The sequence below is a fragment of the Molothrus aeneus genome, chromosome 23, assembly GCF_037042795.1.
Source record: "Molothrus aeneus isolate 106 chromosome 23, BPBGC_Maene_1.0, whole genome shotgun sequence".
In the NCBI taxonomy this organism is placed as follows: domain Eukaryota; kingdom Metazoa; phylum Chordata; class Aves; order Passeriformes; family Icteridae; genus Molothrus; species Molothrus aeneus.
In genome coordinates this window covers 253,683-273,899 of record NC_089668.1, presented here as the reverse complement: position 1 = coordinate 273,899, position 20,217 = coordinate 253,683, and the positions used below count along the sequence as shown (strand labels likewise).

The following is a 20,217-nucleotide window of genomic DNA, read 5'->3' as shown; positions in this document are numbered from 1 at the left end:
CGGGGTGGGAGCAGGGGTAGGGGGCTCTGGGGTGCTGTGGGGAGATCTGGGGCACGGGGACAGAGGGCGAGGAGGCAGAGGAAGGTGTTTGATTGATGCTGTGCTGGGATACAGGAGTTGTTGTGGGGAGCACGGTCCAGAGACCCTGATGGGGTCTGGGGGTGGGGGGGGGGGGGGGTCCTGACCTTCCAAGGCCTGTGGAGAGTTGTGGCCAGCCAGGTTTTTGTCTCCATGAAGGCAACTGCGGCAGAAAAGCCCAATTCACTCCCGAATTCCAGCACCAGGCTGCCCTGGAGCAGCAGCAAAACCTTTCCCAGTTTCTCCCAATAAAACCATTTCCGAGCAGCCCCGTGGCCAGCAGAACAAGGCTCCCGCTGTGCCCCTCCCCATCTCCTGTGTTGGCGCTGTCACCCGACCATTCCCACGCCCAGAAAACCCCGTCCCCAAATCCTGCTGCTCCCCCACAGACTGCTGTCACAGATGCTGCTGTTGTCAGTGCACAGCTCTTCCCAATTATCTGTTGTTTTTCCGTGGAAAAAGGTGTCCCCTCACAGTGACTGATGCTGAGCTGCTGGGTGACTGCAGATAAATCCATCTGTGCCTCAGTTTCCCCTCTGAGGGGACAGTGCCTGCAGGCCTGGATGGGCAGGCTCAAGCCTGGTCAAGCCTAAACCCACATTTTTGGCCATTTTCCACTGTTGTCTGGCCACTGCTGCCGCGGAGACGTGGCTCTGCTCCACGACCCAGGGCTCTGCGGGCTCTGCCAGTCCCCGGGGAGCCGGGGCCAGGGGCACAGGGCCGAGCCCCCGCCCTGCTGTGGGTGGGGATGGCTCCTGGGGGGTCCCGAGGGTCCCCAGCAGCCCCCGGGGGTGAGGGCAGGGTGGCTCTGCTGCCCGTGCCGGGCTCTGCAGCATCCCCACCCTGTGCCCTGCCACGGGGGGGCTCGCTGCCTCCAGAGCCCCCCGGGCCGGCCCAGGCTGGCCCAGGCTGGCCCGGGCTGGCAGAGCAGCCAGGCACAGCCGGGCCACCTGGGCCGGGCAGGTGTGCGGGCAGGAAAGGGGCAAGGGGGCTCGGCACCACGGGGAGAGGGTCCGGAGCACCGGGGGGACCTGGGGGCGCTGGAGGGACCCTCGGGGGCAGGGCAGGGCCGGGCGAGGGGGCTGGGCTGCTCTCTCTCCCCTCTGGAGCTGCTGCTGCAGGGACCAGCCGGCCGGGAGAGGAAGGGGACGAGCACAGCCCCCAGCTCTGAGCTGTGCTCTTCCCCTCGAGCCCCCAGCAAGCTCTGAAGCAGACACAAGCCTGCAGCACCTTAGGAGGGGTCCTAACCTCCCTGCCCACCTGCCCATCGCTGCTGGAGCTCTGTGGAGGGTGACCCTGGGCTGTGCCCACCCACAGCTGCCCCTCCACCCTGATCAATGCTGCTCAGCATTAACATAAAATCGATGCCCCTCCCCTGCCCAGCCTGTGGTCACCCCGCAGCAAAATCCTTTAAGCCCCTCACCCTCCTGCTGGGGGAGGAGGAGTATGGAAGGATGGGGACCAGGACGGGGGTCCCCCCTTCAGCCCCCTCACACAGGCACCTGCAATGTGGGGCCCCACATCCCCAAGAGCCTTCACAGCAATGACAGCAAGATGGGGACACACTCTGGTGACGTGGCCGTGGTGGCACAGGGGTTACCATGGCAAATCCACCCGGGTCCTGACCCCTCCTGCTACCAGCACTGCTGGGGACAAGGGGCCTTGGCTGGACATGGAAGGGTGGCATCACTTCAAGCTGGGGCTGGACAGAGAATGGTGGGACCGGCCCCTCTGAGGGCATGAGCAGGCAGGAAAGGGCAGGAACAGGGATGGAGCTGGGGCTGGCATAGCTGGAGCTCACACACCGGGGCCCATCCAGAAGCAGCTCTCAGTCCATTGCTCCCTGGATGGGGTTGGGGTCCCCATAGCCCCCCAGGCCAGCCCTGGTCTATGAAACCTCCAGTTGTGATTAAATAGGGACTTTAATTACTTGGGATGAATCAAATGGACCCTGCCCAGCACCAGTGGGTACAGACTGGGCACTCCAACCCTGTCTTGTGCCAGTGTTGTGCCAGGGTTTGGACTGGGGTGCTCCCCTGGTCTGAAGGCTTTTTGTCCCCTCAGTGGTGGAGGGGGACAGCACACGTCCCCATGGCTGTGGGGACAAGGGACACATTGGGTGGGTGAGATGTGTGTGCCCACCCAGAGGGAGAGGGGGTTTGGGGCTCTGGGTGGGTGCCAGAGCCTGTGTGTGCCACATGTCAGGGGATGGCAGTGCCAGGGCCGTGGCCATGGGGTGCCCTGGCCGTGTCCCCCAGGGCCAGCCCCGTCCAGAGCCCTTGGCCACGATCAGGCACCAGGGCTGTGCCTGGGGCTGCTGGCAGCAGCCGCTGCCTCTCCTGTCCCTGCCACACCATCTGCTCTGTCCCCCTGCCCCGGGCAGCCTGCCACCCTCCTGGCTGGGGCCTGGCCCTTCCCCAGGGATGGGCAAGCAGGGGCACGTCCAGCCCTGCTCCACTCCACAACCATGTGCCGGGGATCAAATGCCCTTGTAGGAGGTGTGAGGATGCCTGCTGGCACCCAGGGATGGTGGCACGTCCCAAGCCTCCTGGTATGTCCCCAAACCCCTCAGGATATCCCCACAGCCCCTGGTATGTCCCCAAACCCTGCCCCCCTCCCCATATGCCCAGCATTTTCCTCATAGACTGAGCCCCCCTGACTGGGGTGGGGGCCGGTCCCTCCTTCCCATCAGTGCTGAGGAATTCATTACCGGCACAGCTGGGCCCTGCTGGGGAGGCCAAGCTGCAAGGAAAATTAACCCCTTCCTCCCCAGCCTGCCAGCACAGGACCCCTCCCTGTCACAGCTGGCAGGAGGGACAGTCCCCTCCTGGGGAGTGCTGGGGGGCTGCAGGGTGCTCTGCATGGGGGCAGCTTTGCAAACCCAAATTCCTCCCAACCCAGCGTTTCCAGGCTTTTATTTGCAAGGGAGGTTGGTGTGTGCCCTCCCCACATGGCCTTGGGGGCAGGGGGATTTCTCTGCTCCCCTTGGAGGAGCCCCCCAGACCTGTGCCCTGGGGCTGGAGGGGGTGAGGGGGCATCACCCATCCTGGGAGCCCCCTGCCCCCTGGGATGGGTGTTCCCACCCCAAACCCTGTAACTCAGTGTTGCCCCCCAGCTCTGGGCACCCCCAGTGCTTTTGCCCACCTGGGGCAGCTCTTCTCTCTTGGGGCAGGGTAGGGGCAGAAGGACCGGGGCTGCCCCCAGTTTGTTAGAAAGGTTTTATTTCTCTATATTTACAGACTTCATTAAAAAAAATAAACAACAAATCCCTGCCCTGCCCTTCCCTCTCCCCATGGCCCTGCCCACCCACAGCCCTGCCCTGGGGGTGCGGGGGCGTTACTGGCCATGGGGCGCAGGACTGGGACCCCGCTCAAAACGGGGGTGCCTGGAGGGGCAGCAGGCAGGGGGGCACCCTCCATTCACATTGACACCCCCCAGTGCCCCCTCGATTCCTGCTGCAGAGGGCAGAGCCAAGCTGGGGCTGCCCCCATCCCGTACCCTCGGCCTGCCCCGCGGGGCAGGAGGGAACAGCCCCTGGGGCAGAGCTGCCCCCGCCCGCCTGGGCCCCCCAGCACTCCCTGTGTCCCCCCTGGCCCCCAGGGCAAGCAGGGTGGGTGTTTGGCTTTCAGGACTTGGCTCTACCATAAAGCAGAGGAGATAATGTGGGGGACAAGGGGGTCCCCCGAGTACTGAGATCCCTTGGGGGGTCGATGGCTGCTTGGGGGAGGCATATAAAATCTCATAAATTAAAGGAGACACCGGGGGAGGGAGGGTTTAGATGACCTCCCACAGGTCAGTGCCGGGACTTTGGGGGGCTGAAGCCACCCAGCTGTGCTCCCAGAAGAGATTGGGGCTGGCACGGGGGGCTCCCCCCTTGCCCTCTGCCATTCTGTGGGTCTGGGGGTGTCTGGGGAGTTCATGGGGGCCCCCCACAGTCCCCCCTGCAGCCAAAGCCCTTCTCAGGTTCAAAGCTGGTTGTGAAGGCAATAAAGGGAGTGGAAGAAGGGGGGGCTGGGACACACAGTTTTGTCTTCTCTCTGAGTCCAGCATCCTTGTGCAAAGCCCTGTGTCCACCCTGAGCACAGACAAAGGAAGCAACCACGTCTAAAGAAAAAAAGAGATTCACCCCGAAGCCACCCCAGAGCCTGCTGGCAGTGCCAGCACTGGGTCACTGGTTGTCCCCGGGCTGGTACTGGGGCTCGGTGGCAGTGAAATAGTCCTCGAGGAAGGACTGGAGGTACTCGAAGGTGGGGCGCTCCTCGGGCTCCCTCTTCCAGCACTGCACCATCAGCTCGTGCAGGGAAGGGGGGCAGCTCCCCGGGCACTGCATGCGGTACCCCCGCTCCACCTGCTCCAGCACCTCGCGGTTGTTCATCCCTGCGGGACAGGGACCCTCCTGCTCAGTGACCGCACCCCCTGGCACCAGCCAGAACTGAGGGGGGAAACTGAGGCACACAGTAGCACTGCCCTGTGGTTTGGGTAGGAGCCCAGTTCAGCATCGGTCCCTCTGAGGGGGAAACTGAGGCATGGGAGGAGCCTTGCCGAGGAGGTCAGCCCCTGTCTGTGCCCTGCCCAGCCCACCCCGGGGGTGCACCTGCCCCAGTGGGCCATACCTGGATAGGGCACACGGCCTTTGGTCACCAGCTCCGTCAGGAGGATGCCAAAGGACCAGACGTCTGACTTGATGGTGAACCTCCCAAAAAGTGCAGCCTCCGGAGCCGTCCACTTGATGGGGAACTTGGCACCTGCAATGGGGCACAGGTGAGCCACGGCTGGGGCTGCCCCTGCACCCAGAGTACCCTGCACCTGGTGCACCCACCTCTGGGGACAGCCCACACCTGGGACATCCCGCACCAGAGGCTCCATCACCTGAACTGCCCCTGCTGAGGGTGGCCTGCCCCCGGGGTACCCTGAACGGGGGGCACCCTGCACTAGGAGCACCCACCCCCCGTGACACCCCCTGCCTGGGGCAGCTCACACACGGGACACCCAGCACACAAGGCACTGGGGATACGCTGCCCCCATCACTTGGGACATCCATCAACCAAAGTACCCACGCCCTGGGGCACCTGTCCCTGGGGGTACCCATTCCCTGGGGGGATTCAAGGCATCCATCACCTCAAATACCCATAAATTTGGGGTGTCCATCACCCAGGACACCCATTCCCAGCACACCATAACTTGGGGCATCCAAGCCCAGGTCACCCAGCCCCGGGATGGCCATCTCCAGGCTAGGGGACACAGCAGAGGGACAGAGTGCAGGAGCTCCCACCCTGCCGTGCCGTGTACTCATCATCCTCGATGAGGCGCGCGAGGCCGAAGTCAGCGATCTTGCAGACGAGGTTGTCTCCCACCAGGATGTTGGCGGCACGCAGGTCCCGGTGGATGTAGTTCATGCGCTCGATGTACGCCATGCCCGCCGCAATCTGAGGGGCACGGAGCGCTGGAGACCCCCAGCACAGACCCCGGGGGCGCCCCCCACCCTGCACCAGCCCCCCGTACCTGGGCAGCCATGTCCACCAGTTGGGGCAGCTTCAGGTAGCGCCCGTCCCCGTCCTTCAGGAAATCCAACAAGCTGCCTGCAGAAAGAAGGAGCTGCCATCAAAGACCCCCAAACCCCACGGGTGCCCTCCCTGTGAGCCCGCAGTGCCCCTGCTCACCCTGGCTCATGAACTCGGTGACGATGTAGATGGGCTCCTCCGACACCACGGCGTAGAGCTGCACCAGCTTGTCGTGCCGCAGCCGCTTCATGATCTGGGCCTCCTCCAGGAAGGCCTCGGGGGACATGGTCCCTGGCTTCAGCGTCTTCACTGCCACCTTCGTGGTGCCATTCCATGTCCCTGAGTTGGGGATACGGAGTCACTGTGAGCCCAGGGGACAGCCAGCCCAGGACAGAGGGCTGTGTGATGGAGAGGTGTGTGCGTGCATGCTTGTGTGGATGGATGGATGGATGGATGGATGGATGGATGGATGGATGGATGGATGGATGGATGGATAAGGAATCAGGGCAGGGCAAGGAAGGGATCCCTGGGCAGGGATTGTGATCCCACTGCATCCCACCCAGGACAAGGAGTTCCCCTCAACCCCGTACCAACCTCACCCCATTCCCAAGCCCTTTGTGGATTCTGTGCCAAGTTTCAATCTCGCCCACAGAAGTGGGTACCCTGTGGTGCTCCCTGCCAGGACAGAAGGAACCTTCTCCTACCCACTGTGCTCCCCCAGCCCTGGCCGGCCGGGCCAGCCTTACCCATCCACACGTCTCCGAAACATCCCATGCCAAGTTTCCTGTCCAGGGTGACGGATTCCCGAGCTATCTCCCAGGCGTCCTTAGCTAATCCCAGGGTCTGGGGCTTGACAGCAGGGCACGGGTGGGTGAGGAGATGGCACAACCCGTCATTGTACTCTGCGGGGGATGGGGGGCAGGCAGGGAAGAGGAGGGAGGGGATGTGATGGGATGAAGGCAGCATGCATGAGTGGAGGAAGCAGGTGATGCCAGAGGAAGAGGATGACAAAGGTGGGACCCCCTGGCCTGGTGCTGTGGTCCCATCTGCAGTGGGGGTCTGCTTGCCCATGCAGAGGTGACATGGGGCATCCTGGGGGACCCATGTGAACCCAGAGCAGGACGTGGGATAATTCCTCGTGCCAGCAAATCGGTGTCTCTCAGCCTGTCCTGGCAGGCATGAGCTTTTCCCAGTGGGGCACCAGGCCTGGGGGTACCCCCATGTCCCCCCTGCCTCTTGCCTGGCTTGCCCACCAGGCCCTACCCATCCAGACTTCCCCGAACTGCCCATTTCCCAGCTTCTTGAGGAGCTGGAGGGACTCGCGGGGGATCTCCCACACGTCTTTGGTTTTGACTGAGAGGTCGGCCAGTTTGGGGGTTCCCTTGTGGCACGGCACAGCCAGGCGGCAGCACAGCCCAGCCGCCCGCTCTGCAGCACGGGAGCAGGGAGGGACAGGAGTCAGAGTGGGCACGGAGCCCCCAGCCCTCGGCTCCCCTCCCACCGCCCCAGGCATTACCAAGGCTCCTGGATCACCCGCTCACCCCCAGCACAGAAATGCACCCTCTCCACCTGCCCCAGGCACAGCCCCACAGCCCCTCGGCTGGGCTGGAGCCCCAGTCCCCCCAGCTGCACCCGGGGTCATGCCCACTCACCAGAGACAACAGGAACTCCCTGCACCCTGGGCATGGAAAAGGGGAGACTCAGGGAGCCCCCGAATGCCACCAACAGAACAGCCCCCTCCTTCCCCAGCTCAACCCCCTCAGCCCAGTCTCTTACCAAAGGGTCTTCTGAGCTTTCCCTCCCCCTCCTATTGCCCCCCTTGCACCCCTCAGCCCACCCTACCTATATAGTGCTGGACCAGCTGCTGGACGGTGCTGAACTGGGCACGGGTGGTGATGTAGTACCCCCCACTGTCCAGTTTCCGAATCTTATAGTGCTTCACGTGGTCTCCCTTGGCCTCATCCCAGTCCCGGATGGAGAGGGAGTAGGCACCTACATGGGGACACGGGTCAGGGAGGGACGTGGGGCACAGCCCCTGGTGTCCCCAGCCCTGTGCCTGTACCTTTGGTGGTCTCGCTCTCCCGAATGAGGAAGGTGCCCCTGGAGTTGCCGTGGCACAGCAGCTGCCGCTCCGCGTCTTTGCGCCCGATCTTCCCAAAGTACCACCTGCCACGGCGAGGGGCTCAGTGCCAGGAGGGCACAGGAGGGGACCACGGAACCCCCGTGCCAGCACTGTGGCACTGCCGGGGCTCACAAGGACGCCTGGGCCCGAGGCAGGTGGGGTTGGGGTGTGTCTCCCTCCCTTGTCCCCGCTACTCACTCTTCTGCCTGGATGGAGTCCACAGGGGCCACGTAGTTGCTGGGGATGTAGCCCGTGGCTCCCGAGCTCAGTGACCTGGCCTCCCACCAGTCCCCCTCCCTGGGCAGGGAAACAGAGAACGTGGAGGAGGAGGGACAGACAGACAGACGCGCCACCGTGTGCCTCCCCGCCCTGCACGCAGCACCCCAGACCCTGCTGTCCCCCACCCATCTCTGCTGAGAGCACTCAGCTCATGACCCTGGCCCTGGTACTGAGTGATGGAGCCCAGACAGAGCTTGGGTCCCCAGCCTGGCTCCTGGGGGGCTACCCAAGGCACCAAGGCACCTCCCTGGGGTGCCATGGGGGTGCTGGGGGTGGCAGGAGGTCCGGGGGGGCTCACGTGTTGTTGATGATGTGGAATTTCTCCCCTTTCTGGAATGTCAAGTCATCCTCCGTCCTGGCCTCATAGTCGTACAGGGCGATGAAGAGCGTCACCCCCCCGCCTGTGGCACACGGAAGGGACCACGGTGACCCCGGGGTCCAGCCCAGGGCTGGGCAGGACACCCCTCCCTCCCTGCCTCCCTCCCCAGCACCGAGCCGCCCGCTGACCTGAGATGGCCCCGCTCCGCGTCTGCAGCACGCCGGAGGTGAAGCCCCCCGGCTCCGCAAAGGACGGGGCCGAGGGCAGGGCTGGCCCCTGGAAGTTGTTGAAGTCGGGGATGCGGGTGAAGATGGCCCCTGGCTGCGTGGGGTCGGGGTCGTACTGGGAGGCAGGGGGCTGCAGGGAGCCCCCCTCGCCCCCTGCCTGCCCCTTGCCAGCCCCCCTCTCTTTGCAGGGCACGCAGCCCATCCTGGGCACCGCCTGTGGGACAGAGGGTCCGTGAGCCCCGCGCCCCCCCGGCAGGGGGCACCCACGGGTGCCAGTGCACACATGGGGAGAGGCCCTGGGGGCACCCTGCCACCCCCCGGCTCACACACTGGCCAGCAGGGGGACACGGGGGTCCCCGTGGGCACGGCCAGTGGCACTGCTGCAGGAGGGCTGTGCTGCCCGGGGGACCCCACGATGTCCCCCTGGCACCCGTGGGTGCTCCACGGCGGCCCCACTCACTGCGACGGCTCCTCAGGTCACTCCAGCTGCTCCATGTCCCTCCAGGGAGGAGAAGAGTCACCTGTGGACACCAGGGAGGGCGTCAGGTGCGGGCCAACACCCTTGTAGGGGTTCAAACACCCTTGCCGTGGGCTGTAACACCCCTCCATGGGATAAAATACCCCTGTACAGGCTGCAACACCTCTGCATGGACTGAAGCACCTCTTCCAGGGCTGCTGCACCCCTGCACATGCTGAAACACTTCTACCAAATACCCCTGAATATACTGAAACACCCCATAACAGGATGCAACACCCCTGCTATGGGCTACAACACCTCTACACGGGCTGCAACACCAACGACATGGGCTGCAACACCACTTGCGTGGGCTGTAACACCCCTGCCTGAGTTACAACACCCCTGCACAGACCGAAGCACCATGCACAGGCTGTGATAACCCTGCATGAGCCACAACACCCCTGCATGGGCTACAACATCCCTTCACAGGCTGCAACCCCCCCTGCATGAGCTAAAATGATCTGCATGATCTGCAACACCCCCACAAAGCTGCAGCATTCCTCCAAGGGCTGCAACACCCCGGTGTGGGCTGAAACCACATCCTCAAGTGGGTTTTTCTCTCACTGCGTCCTCATCACACTGCTCACGTCCTTTCAGGGCATGTGTGTCCCCGAGGCTGAAGGGGAGCCAGACCCCAAAGCGTCCCCATCCCCACACCCTCTGCTTGGTGGGTGTGGGTGTTTTGGGGAGCGAGGTCCTCGCTCACATTGCTGTGGTCAGCACAGGCTCTTCCGGCCACATGTGGCGAGAGAGAAGGTGTCACAGAGGAGGAGGAGGGGGAAATCAGACCTCTCCTGTCATGGCTATATGGAGACGTCCATCCCCAGCCCTATTACTGCCCTGGCTGCTGGACAACCACCCACACCAGTCTGCAGCCTGGCTCTGTCTCCAGCTGAGAGCGGAGGGAAGGAGCAGGAAGGTGTCCTGCCCTCTGCACTCCAGCAAGCAGGAGGAGACATAGGTTTGGGGTGGATGAGATGTTTCAGGCAGGTTTTCTCAATCATGGTTATTGATTCCCTTTCCTCTCTCTCAGTAGGGGTGGAAAGAGCCCAGCTCTCCCCTTCCATCTCTGCTTTCCACACTGGTGGTGTGGCAAGGCCTCAGCCGTTGCCAACAGGGCAGCGTTGCCAAATCTGAGGAAACTCGGCTGGTTGGGGGTTTTATTCCTCATAATTAGTGGCTATTTAAACTGATGAACAACCCTGGCTCTCGCAAACCCTGTACCCCCTGGGTGGGAATCATCCCCCCCACCACATTCAGAAACTTCCCATTTTGCTGAATTTCAGCGCTGACCAAGCAGTGGAGATGCCACAGGTGCCAGCAGGGACGGGGATGCCAAAGAGCATCTTCCGGGCAAGTGGAACCCCCTGTGCCACATTGAGGGTTTAGGTGATGTGCAGCAGCATGGCACCCAGGCTTCCTTTTCCTGTGCACCCAAGAGCCCCCCGAGCTCACCCCAGGGTGGCTCCATCCCCTCACTGCCCACGGGAAGGGGACGCAGCTGGTGCCGTGTCCGATGGCTGCACGGCGGTGTCTGGCTCCAGCTCTCCCCAAAAGGAGCTGTTGGAGCTGGGGAGCAGATGGCAGCTGAGCCCTTCCCGAGCTGCCAGGTCCCGCCCGCGCTGAGCCCCAGCCAATTCATCACCCCTGTCCCGCCGGGCAGGGCTGGGCACGGAGCAGCCACAGCCCCGGCTGCCCCTCCATCTGTTCCCCAGGCCCCTGGGACACGGGACAGCTCAGCCCCATCCCCAGCTGCTAGACAGGGCACAATATCCCTTGCACACCAGCCCACATGTCACCCACAGTGCTGAGGTACCCCTGGGGCTCCCTCCCTGCCCTGCATCCACTCCCCTCATGGGGTAAGTCAGGCTCTGGGGGGATGCAGCCACATGGAGCCATGTGGGGTGCTGGGAATGTCACACCCAGTGCTGTGGAGACAAGCCATGGTGGCATTTGCCAGGCTGAAGGGGCCACGACGCCCTGGGCAGGAGGCGGCTGCCAGAGGAACTCACACAGCAGCTCGGCAGTGGGAAGAGGAAGCAGCAGGAGCACGGTGTGGGCTGGGGGGAGGAAGAGGATGGTGCTGTGGCCATCAAGGACTGGCAGGACCTTGTGCGCTGGGGATGGTGACAGCTGGCAGGGTCAGGCAGGGCTGACAGCAGGGCTGCAGCCCCCTGGCTATCCTGGATCCCTCCATGCCTTGTCCCACACTGTCATCCTGCATTGCTGCGTGCAGCCCCGGCTCCTGCTCCCTGGGAAGAGGAACCGAGAGGGCTGCACAGCCCAGCCTGGTGCCACTGAGGTTCCTCTGTCCCCCTGTGGCTCTGGAGCTCCCTGGGCCCAGCAGGAAAACTTGGGCATGAGGCAGCTGCAGTGCAGAAGGGGAAAGTGGCTCATGAGGACACAGGACCTGGAGCTGTGTCACCGGCCCATGCTCCCCACAGACCCGGGGAGGGGACAGGAGCCCACATCTGCTCCTTGTTCCAGCTCTGTGGCAGGTGGTGGCATGTCCCTGCCCCTTCCCCACTGCCCCCACCCCCAAGGAAACCCCAATGGAGCCCTGCTTCAGCTCCAGCCCTCCCAGTTCACCCAGTGCCTGGTGAGTCCCCTGTGGCTCCCAGTGGGAGCAGGCTCCTCCAGAACAAGGGGTGCACGGAGGGATGGCCCCCCATCCCCTGCATGCCCACAAGCAGGGCTGTTCCCTGGGATGAAATTTGAAGGACTTGCCAACCCCAAAAGTGATCTCTGCAAGGCCATCTGTCAGCCACAGGCCCCACGACAGAGGGGTCCCCTGCCCCCCGCCCTGGCACAAGATGCTCAGAGGAGAGGGAGCCCCCCTTCCCCAGCCTTCCAGCCCCATCGCTGGCTGGGAAAGCAGGATTTCCGCTGGAAGAAGAGCAATTCCCGGATCCAAGGGGCTGCAGGGGCGGAGGGAGGGAGCCGGCCAGGGCTCCAAATACAATGTCCCGGGAGGAGCGGGGTGGGGAGGGAATTGTGCAGGGCAGGAAGCAGCGAGTTCCTGTCCCTCCTTGGGACACACCAAGGATCAGGGACGAAGCAGAGCTGCAGGGACCGGGGGGAGCATCCGCCCCGGCCAGGGCCTGAGCCCCTGCAGCTCCCCCAGCCTCAGCCGCGGAGAGCTCAGCCCGCAACATCGCCCCGAGCGCTGGCTGGGCTGGGAGCCCACGGGCACCTGCGGGGACGGAGGGCACAGGTGTGTGTGTGTCCGCCAGGGTGTCCTGTCCCCTCCCCGGCCCGCAGGTCCCGCACGGTGAGGGCACCATGTGCTCCGCAGGCTCCCCGACGTGGTGTTAATCCCAGTTAGTGCCGGGACGGTGAGCTGGAGCTGGTGGGTGCCCCCAGACCTTCGCACACACCCCGCTGACCTGCTGCCCCCCGGGATGGTGAGCTGGAGCTGGTGGGTGCCCCCAGACCTTCACACACACCCCGCAGCCCCTGCTGGCCTGCTGCCCCCCAGGATGGCGAGGACGAGGGTCTCCTCCCACCCTCGGGCATTCCCAGGGAAGCTGGGAGGGCACAGTGAGAGCAAGCCCCCCCAGCAGTCCCCACCAGTGCCGCGGGACTCTGTCCCCCCAGCTCAGTGGCCGCCTCCCCCGGGACCCAGAGCCACCCCGCACACGGAGGGGGCATCTCCCAGCAGCACAGGGCAAGGGGATGGAGACCCCCCCGCTGTTAGAGGGCTGAGCCCCCACACCCTGCCCCTCACAGCGCACACGTACCTCCTGCCGTCAGCCCTCCTGTCCGGCTGGCATGGACCCCCCTCGCACGGGGCTCCCTCCGGGACCACCGGGCAGCCCCGCTCCGGCCCGCGCCGGGGCTGCGGGGGCGGCGGCCGTGGGAGAGCGGGAGCGCCCGGCCGTGAGCTTCCCCTGTCTCTGCTCGGCTCTGGCAGCCGAGCAAGAGCTTCCCCTCCCCTCGCCCCCCCTTCCTCCCCGCGCTCGCAGCAATGGTTCATTGTACCAGCCGGCCCCGCCGCTGCCGGATCGCCCTCCGGGTCACCCTCCGGGCCACCGCGGGGACCGCAGCCTGCCCGCGGGGCTGCCACGGCGCCAACAGCGTCAGGGGCTCTCCGGTCCCCAGCAGCACCGGGAGACACCGGCGCGGATTGCCAGGCTCTGCCTGCGGGGATTTACGGGGGATGTGCGGGTCCAGCCCGTGCCACGGCGGGGCTGCCCGCGCCCGTCCCCAAAGCCTGGCACAGCCTCACTGAGACCCCCAGGGAGCATCCCCGGCAGGGCACAACAAAGGGACATCAAACTGAGCACAGAGCGCTGTGGCCCTGCAAGGACAGGAGCAAGCAGCCCGTCCGGTGGCAGGACACGCACAGCAGCCACCCGTCCTGCTGGCACAGGCTCCCAGGGGCAGTGAACAGCCCGCCATGCCTGGGGAATGGCAGGTAGCTCTGGGTTGTGTTCTAGGGGTGTCCCACACATCCCCCCCAAGATGGGGTGCAGCTCCTATATGGCTCAAGCCAGTCCTGTGTCCATGGATTGCCCACTAGACATCAAAGCCCTTATTTACTCCTTGTCCTGATAAAGTTGCTGGTGGGATGACCCCAAGATTTGGCATCGGTCACACCAAGCCACAAACTTCAGTGAGCTCTGGGATTGGGGTAAACCATGCAGACCCCTGAGTGCCCCTGCACCCCGCCTGAGCCCCCCACACCCTGTGTGATTCCCCTGCACCCTGTCAGAGCCTCCCCAGCCCTGCCTGAGCCCCCCGCATCCTCTCCGAGCCCCCTGGAACTGGCTCTGTCCCGGCTCTGCCACACTGTCCTCCCACACAGCTGGGCTGGAGTGGGATCCTTCCCATCTCTCCAGAGCCTTCCTCCTCCTCCTCCTCCTCCTGCTCCTCGCCCTGTAGTTAGCCCTCAACTTGTGACCTCCTGACTCATCCTGAGAGGGAAGGAAGCCGGGCTGACCCCGGCTTGGGGGTGCCCCACAGATCCATCCCTGCACCCACCCGAATGCGGCTTGGGGCGTTCTGGGGCTCATCCCGCACCTCCCGCGCCCCGCGGGGCCCGCGTTGCTCCATCCCCGTCCGCGGGGCCCTGCCGGGACACGCCGAGCCCGGGGTGCCCGTCCCCCGCCAGGCACCACCCGGTGCCGGTTCCTTCCCTCCCCGGGGAGGGCCCGGCCGCCGCATTGGCTCCGCCGGGTTTCGCTTAAAGCCGCCGGGCCGGTGCCGGGGAGCTCCGGGATGGGAGCGCTCCGCTGGCTCGCGATCTCTGCCGAGGGAGCCGGGGCCGGGATGGGAGCGCTCCGCTGGCTCGCGGTCTCTGCTCTCTGCATCGCCGTCCGGGGTGAGTGTGAGCCCCAGTCCGGCGCTGGGGACACCCCGGGCAGGGGAGGGCGGCGGGGGCACCCACCAGATCTGCTCCCGCTGCCCTGCAGGGGAGGTTGGAGTCTGGGGAAGTGGTTTTACTGCTCGTTGGGCCCCAACATTTGCAGTTCCTCCAAGACACAGCTAAGATGGGCGGCAAAGAGGGCAGGTGCCTTGGGGGCTTGGTGGGGCTGGGGGCGTAAAAATAAAACTAAATCGAGGCTTTAACCCAAGGGGTTTAACCCAAGCAGGCAGGACAGCCAGGTGTGAGGGGACAGGGGTGGCAGGGCGGCCGTGTCCCCGTGGGACCCCCCCTTTCTGGGCGCTGATAAAGCGAGCAGGGCTGGGAGGTGGCTGCAGCCGTTGCTGCCTGTGGGTGCCCCGGGATGGCGTGTGATGGGCACCATGGCACAGCCTGGGCTGCAGCCGGAGGTCTGTCCATCCCAGCCTCCCCAGGGTCGGGGGCAGGGCTGCTCCCGGCCCTGCCGGGCGGGGCAGGCGCTGTCTGGGTCCGGGCAGGTGCTGCCTCGCTCCCGGCGAGGAGGGAGGAAGATGCTGAGGGAGGGAAGGGCTCGTTCCCAGCAGTTGTGTTGGCGTGGGGTTGCACAAGCTGGGAGCCCGGGGGGAGGCTGGGGAGGTCACTGGAAGATGCCAGGCAGGACCGGTTATGTCCCTGGCACCCCTCAAACATGCCCTGTGGTGGGGGGGCAGGGCCAGGGCCAGGGCCACCAGTGCTAGGGGTGACGCTGGGGCATCACCCCAAGAGTCACCCAGGAGCTGGGGTTCCCTGGGGGTGCAGCAGTGCAGGGCTTGCTGCAGTGTCACAGCAGGTTGTGGCAGGGTGCTGACCCTGGAGGGTGTCCGTGCCTCAGCGTCCCTTGGATGTGCCTTTGGATGAGCTCAGGAAGCTCTTTTGGCCGAGGAGGGAAGCCCCGGGCTGCAGGGAAGGGGGGCACTGTCTTGGCAGCCTCCCATCCCCATCTCAGCTTGGGGGACACACACAGCCCCCTCACCCTGCCCTCTCTGCCTTCCAGGACAGGACTATGGGCTCTCCCGCCCACCCCCTCAGTTCGGCTCCATCTACCATGTCCGAGGTAAGGGGACCCCCAGCCCTGTGGGGGGGGACAGAGGATGCTCAGCATGGGTCAGACCAGGCTGTCCTTCCTGCCCCATCACCCCTGGGGCGCTGTCTTGGTCAACTGTGGGTCTGCAGACGCTGGGGGGCTCAGGGAGGGATGTTGGGGTGCTGAGGCTTTGGGCTGAGCTGTGTCCTGTGCCGGGGGCTCCTGTGCAGGGGTCATTAAGCTGCCCTACGCCGAGATCGAGGAGCCCTTTGAAGCCTGGTACAACCTGACGGGGAACAAGAGCCGGATCCAGTACTACGGAGGTAAGAGGTGGCACCCAGCTGTGCCCACCCTGCACCAGCAGGACTCTGTGCCTCAGTTTCCCCTTCCCTGGCACAGGGCAGGTGATAACCTACCAGCTGGCAGCGGTGAAGCCCTATGGGATGAGGTACAAGATCACGCCAGAGACAACTGAGAAGGAGGTGAACACCAGGAAGTGCTTCCAGCTGCCTGGCTCCAAGGAGGATGTGGTCACGGCTCAGAGCGTCTTCCCCAGCATGAGGGGCTTTAAGGTGGGAATCCTCAGAGCCCAGACCTGCCCTGCCTCCCAAAGCATCTCCAGGCTGTGGGAGGAGGTGCTGGGAGACTCTCCTCTCTGTCCGAGGGCTGCAGGGCGCTGGGGCCGGCCCCAGGACCCGTCCCCACAGCCCAGGGTGCAGGGAGGGTCACTTCCCCACCCGGATCGGGGCCGGACTCCTGGCTCCTTTCCCAACTCCAGCAGCCGTGTTGGGACGTGTCACATCCCACACAAACGCTGGCATTTCAGCATGGTTTGGGCAAGCCTCTGCACGGCAGCTCAGCTCCTGCCGGCCCCAGCCTGTGTCAGGGCTGGGCACAGCACGTGAGCAGTGGGGACAGCAGCTTGTCCCTGAGCTGGACACACGCCTGCATGGCAAGAGCTTGGAAACACGCAGGAAAACCCTGAAATCTCTTCAGGTTTTTGGAGAAATGGTGCAGCCAGACTCCCTGCTATGGGTGCACAGATTGCTGCGCACAGTGGAGTGTCCCCAGGGCACCGCTGAGCCAGACAGGGGGGTCTGCCCTGTGTTGCACCCCATATCCTTGCCCCAGTTTCCACCCCATGCATGGCTGTGTGCCAATGGCCATGGAGCCACTGGATCCAGCCAGGGAGCACTGGGCTGTGCAAAGGGGCTGGCTGGGCAGCAGGTGGCCTGGGGGAGGTTGGGGTCCCCTCCCTGAGGCCATGTCCCCCCAGTTCCTGCGGGAGGAGTACTACGAGGGCCGGTACTGTGCCGTGTGGCAGAATGTCACCCGCTGGGCGCAGAAGAAGAACGTCTACACCCTGTGGGTGACCAACTCCAGCTGCGGGGTGGCCCCCGTGCACTATGAGATGCGGGGGTACAACAGCCTGCTGGGCTCCCACTACGACAAGTATGAAATCGCCTACACTGACTTCGACAACAGCTACCCGCCCTCCGTCTTCGACCTCCCCGTCAATGGTGAGCCAGGGAGGGGCCCCCCATCCCGTCTGTGGGGCTCGGGCTGACAGGGCCCTCTCCTCGGTCCCCAGAGACCAAGTGTGGGGTGCTGCCGGGGACGGTGGCGGAGCACCGCGTGCTGGCAAACCCCATGGAGGACCTGGTGGGCCAGCACCAGCCCTGGGCTCACCGCGTTTTCCACGAGTACCGCCGGCAGCTGGGGCGGCGCTACGGCTCCGCGCGGGAGCTGGAGCACCGGCAGAGCATCTTCGTGCACAACATGAGGTACAGCTGGGGGCATGAGGACCCTCTAGGGGTGCTGTCACTGCGAGGGGGCGGCGGCAGGGCCAGCTGGCGCTGTCCCCGCCGTGTGCAGGTTTGTGCACTCGCGGAACCGCGCCGCGCTCTCCTACACGCTGTCCCTGAACCACCTGGCTGACCGCACGCCGCAGGAGCTGGCAGCGCTGCGGGGCCGCCGCCGCAGCGGGACCCCCAACCACGGGCTGCCCTTCCCCACCGAGCTCTACGGCGGCATCATCCTGCCCGAGAGCCTGGACTGGCGCATGTACGGTACGCGTGCAGTCAGGGGGACACCAGGGCGCTTTGGGAGCGAGTGCTCCTCACCCAGACCTGCGCTCAGTCCCACAGAGCCCCCCTGCTCCCCATCACTGCACTGAGAGCCTGTGGGACTGTGCTGTCCCTTGGGGTGCACATCTGTGAGGTTGGTGAGGCACTGGAACAGGCTGTACAGAGAACCCAGGGCTGTCCAAGGCCAGGATGGACGGGGCTTGGAGCAACCCGAGACAGTGGAAGGTGTCCCTGCCCATGGCAGGGGGTGGAACCAGATGGTGTTTGAGGTCCCTTCCAACCGAAACCATTCTGTGTTTCTATGACTAAAGGTAGCTGGATCAGCACTTGGCCCTGAATTCACTCTGGTGCCTCAGGGACAGATGTGACATCTGAAGCAACATCTGGCTTCACCCATGTCCCCTTCAGCTGGGAGTGACACGCCCAGAGCTTGCCCCTAGGCAAGGGTGGGGGTCCCAGGTTTGCTAGTGCATTTCCCCCCTTCTCAGTTAGCACTGAGATCTGGCTGTGCTGCCTCTGGACCTCAACTCCTGCCTCGGTTTCCCTTCCACCTGCCTCCACCCCTCGGTGCCAACCCAGTTTCTCCTGCCCTGCCCTGCTCTGTTGTCCGCAGGTGCTGTCACGCCTGTGAAGGATCAGGCTGTCTGTGGGTCGTGCTGGAGCTTTGCCACAACGGGAGCCATGGAAGGTGCCCTCTTCCTCAAGGTGGGAGCAGGGCTGAGCCCCATGGTGTGGATGGGAGCCTGCAGGGACCCTGTCCCCATCCTTGGGCTGTGTCCTCCCTGCAGACCGGCGTGCTGACCCCCCTGTCCCAGCAAGTCCTCATTGACTGCTCCTGGGGCTTTGGGAACTTCGCCTGCGACGGGGGCGAGGAGTGGCGAGCCTACGAGTGGATCAAAAAGCACGGGGGCATTGCCAGCACCGAGTCCTATGGTACCTACAAGGGCCAGGTGAGGAGGCCCTTGTCCCTGGTGGCCATCCCAGCATCTTGGGGCTTTAAAGCCATGGTGGGACACACCCAGATGTGTCAGAGGCACTAACAGGCTCTTGAGATGAGGATGTCACCTCGTCCCCAAGGCACCAGGCTTCTGTGGTTCACAGTACTGTCAAAGCCAAGCCCCAGGGCTCATCCAGGCTGTTTTGCCACCGTGTTCCTCAGTTTCTCTTCTTGCAAAACAGGGACAAGGCTCCTCCACCTGTGCGTGGTGCCATGAGTCACTCCATGCCCCGGGGTACCCAGGGACGGAGCAAAGCTGCCTGGGGATGGGGATGTGGCAGCAAGATGCAGGCAACAGCCCTCCAGGGGTTTGGGTGCAGAACCAGTCCCCACTTTGTGTCCTTGAGCAACTGGCAAAACACCCCCAGCACCCTGGGCTTGGGAGGACGGCGGGGTCAGAGCCAGGATGCTCTCACAGCCCAAATTCCAGATCACTGCCTGCATCCTCAGGGTCAAGCCTGGGGAGCAGGGTCCCAGTGAGGGATCCTGGTGACACTGTGTGTGTCCTGGGTGTGCAGAATGGCCTGTGCCACTACAACCAGTCTGAGATGCTGGCCAAGATCACGGGTTACGTCAATGTCACCTCGGGCAACATCACAGCAGTCAAAGCTGCCATCTACAAGCACGGCCCCGTGGCCGTCAGCATCGACGCCTCACACAAGAGCTTCTCCTTCTACTCCAACGGCATCTACTACGAGCCCAAGTGCGGTGAGACAGGCAGCACGCGGGGCATGGCAGGGCCTGGGTGCCCAGGGAGATGCCAGAGCACCTGGGACCAGCTTTTTGGTCATGGGAGGGGTGGAGGGCATGAGCCCTGAAGTCCTCTGCAGCACTGAGGGTAGCCCTGATGCTGTCCAGACTGGGATGTCCTCTGGACAGGGATTAGTGGGCAGGGATCTTCTCCAGGCTGGGATGGTCTCCAGAAAGGAATGGTCTCTGGAAAGGGAGGACAAGGATGCTCCCCAGACAGACATCCCCAGACAGGGGGGCTCTTCAGTGATCCCTCCTGTGTCCTTCCCTGCAGACAACACTCCAGGATCTCTGGACCACGCCGTGCTGGCCGTGGGCTACGGGGTCCTGCAGGGAGAGACCTACTGGCTCATCAAGAACTCCTGGTCCACATACTGGGGCAACGACGGCTACATCCTCATGGCCATGAAGGACAACAACTGTGGGGTGGCCACTGAGGCCACCTACCCCATCCTGGCCTGAGCCACCCCGGCTCTGCAGGGAGAGCCCTGGGTGGCATCCTCAGCACTCAGCCCTGGACCAGGCCCCTCAGTGGAACCACAGGAAGCTGGGACACAGTGGGACAGCCCCATTCAGTGCTGCACACAGGGCAGGATGGGGGCTCAGCACTGGGCTTGCCAATAAAGACACTGGAAAAATACTGGATGGCTTCTACAGGAGGGATTCAATTGCTGCCCACAGCTGTGCCCCAGGGACACAGATCCCTGTCCCCAGCCTGGTTTTCTTGGTCCTGTGGGACCCCAGGGGCCTCCTGGGGAGGGGACAATCCCACCTGGCAGAGCCAGCTGGCTCTCAGAGCCAGTCCCAGACACCCGGGGCAAGGGGAGCGGCTCTTCCAGCTCTGAGGTGGAGCACAAACAACCCCAGGGATTTCTGCTGAGATGAGGAATTCCTGGCGTGGGGGAAGGCCTCCACCCTGTGCCCCACTGCCTG

The 20,217-nt window shown here is 64.3% G+C and overlaps 2 protein-coding genes across 5 annotated transcripts; one reads left to right on the top strand and one right to left on the bottom strand.

The window, feature by feature from the left end:
- Positions 1-3,679: 3,679 nt before the first annotated feature.
- Positions 3,680-8,942, bottom strand: FGR (FGR proto-oncogene, Src family tyrosine kinase). Of its 3 annotated transcripts, XM_066564672.1 has the most exons (12): positions 8,488-8,942; positions 8,279-8,381; positions 7,900-7,998; positions 7,642-7,745; positions 7,422-7,571; positions 6,843-7,007; positions 6,326-6,481; positions 5,739-5,918; positions 5,581-5,657; positions 5,351-5,504; positions 4,692-4,823; positions 3,680-4,455 (listed from the first exon to the last, which is right to left on the bottom strand). In XM_066564672.1, the coding sequence occupies exons 1-12, from the start codon at positions 8,726-8,728 to the stop codon at positions 4,247-4,249; spliced, it is 1,770 nt and encodes a 589-aa protein (XP_066420769.1). In that variant the 5' UTR covers positions 8,729-8,942; the 3' UTR covers positions 3,680-4,246. The 3 variants fall into 3 exon arrangements, with proteins under 3 accessions (XP_066420769.1, XP_066420767.1, XP_066420768.1); XM_066564670.1 differs by lacking the exon at positions 6,326-6,481; XM_066564671.1 differs by lacking the exon at positions 6,843-7,007.
- Positions 8,943-14,269: 5,327 nt separating this feature from the next.
- LOC136565978 (digestive cysteine proteinase 1-like) lies at positions 14,270-19,902 on the top strand. Of its 2 annotated transcripts, none has more exons than XM_066564900.1 (11): positions 14,270-14,366; positions 15,421-15,480; positions 15,681-15,773; positions 15,850-16,022; positions 16,727-16,970; positions 17,042-17,234; positions 17,326-17,519; positions 18,151-18,242; positions 18,326-18,487; positions 19,053-19,242; positions 19,559-19,902. In XM_066564900.1, exons 1-11 carry the CDS (start codon positions 14,315-14,317, stop codon positions 19,744-19,746), a joined length of 1,641 nt encoding a protein of 546 aa, XP_066420997.1. In that variant the 5' UTR covers positions 14,270-14,314; the 3' UTR covers positions 19,747-19,902. The 2 variants fall into 2 exon arrangements, with proteins under 2 accessions (XP_066420997.1, XP_066420996.1); XM_066564899.1 differs by having other exon boundaries at positions 19,532-19,902.
- Positions 19,903-20,217: the final 315 nt, after the last annotated feature.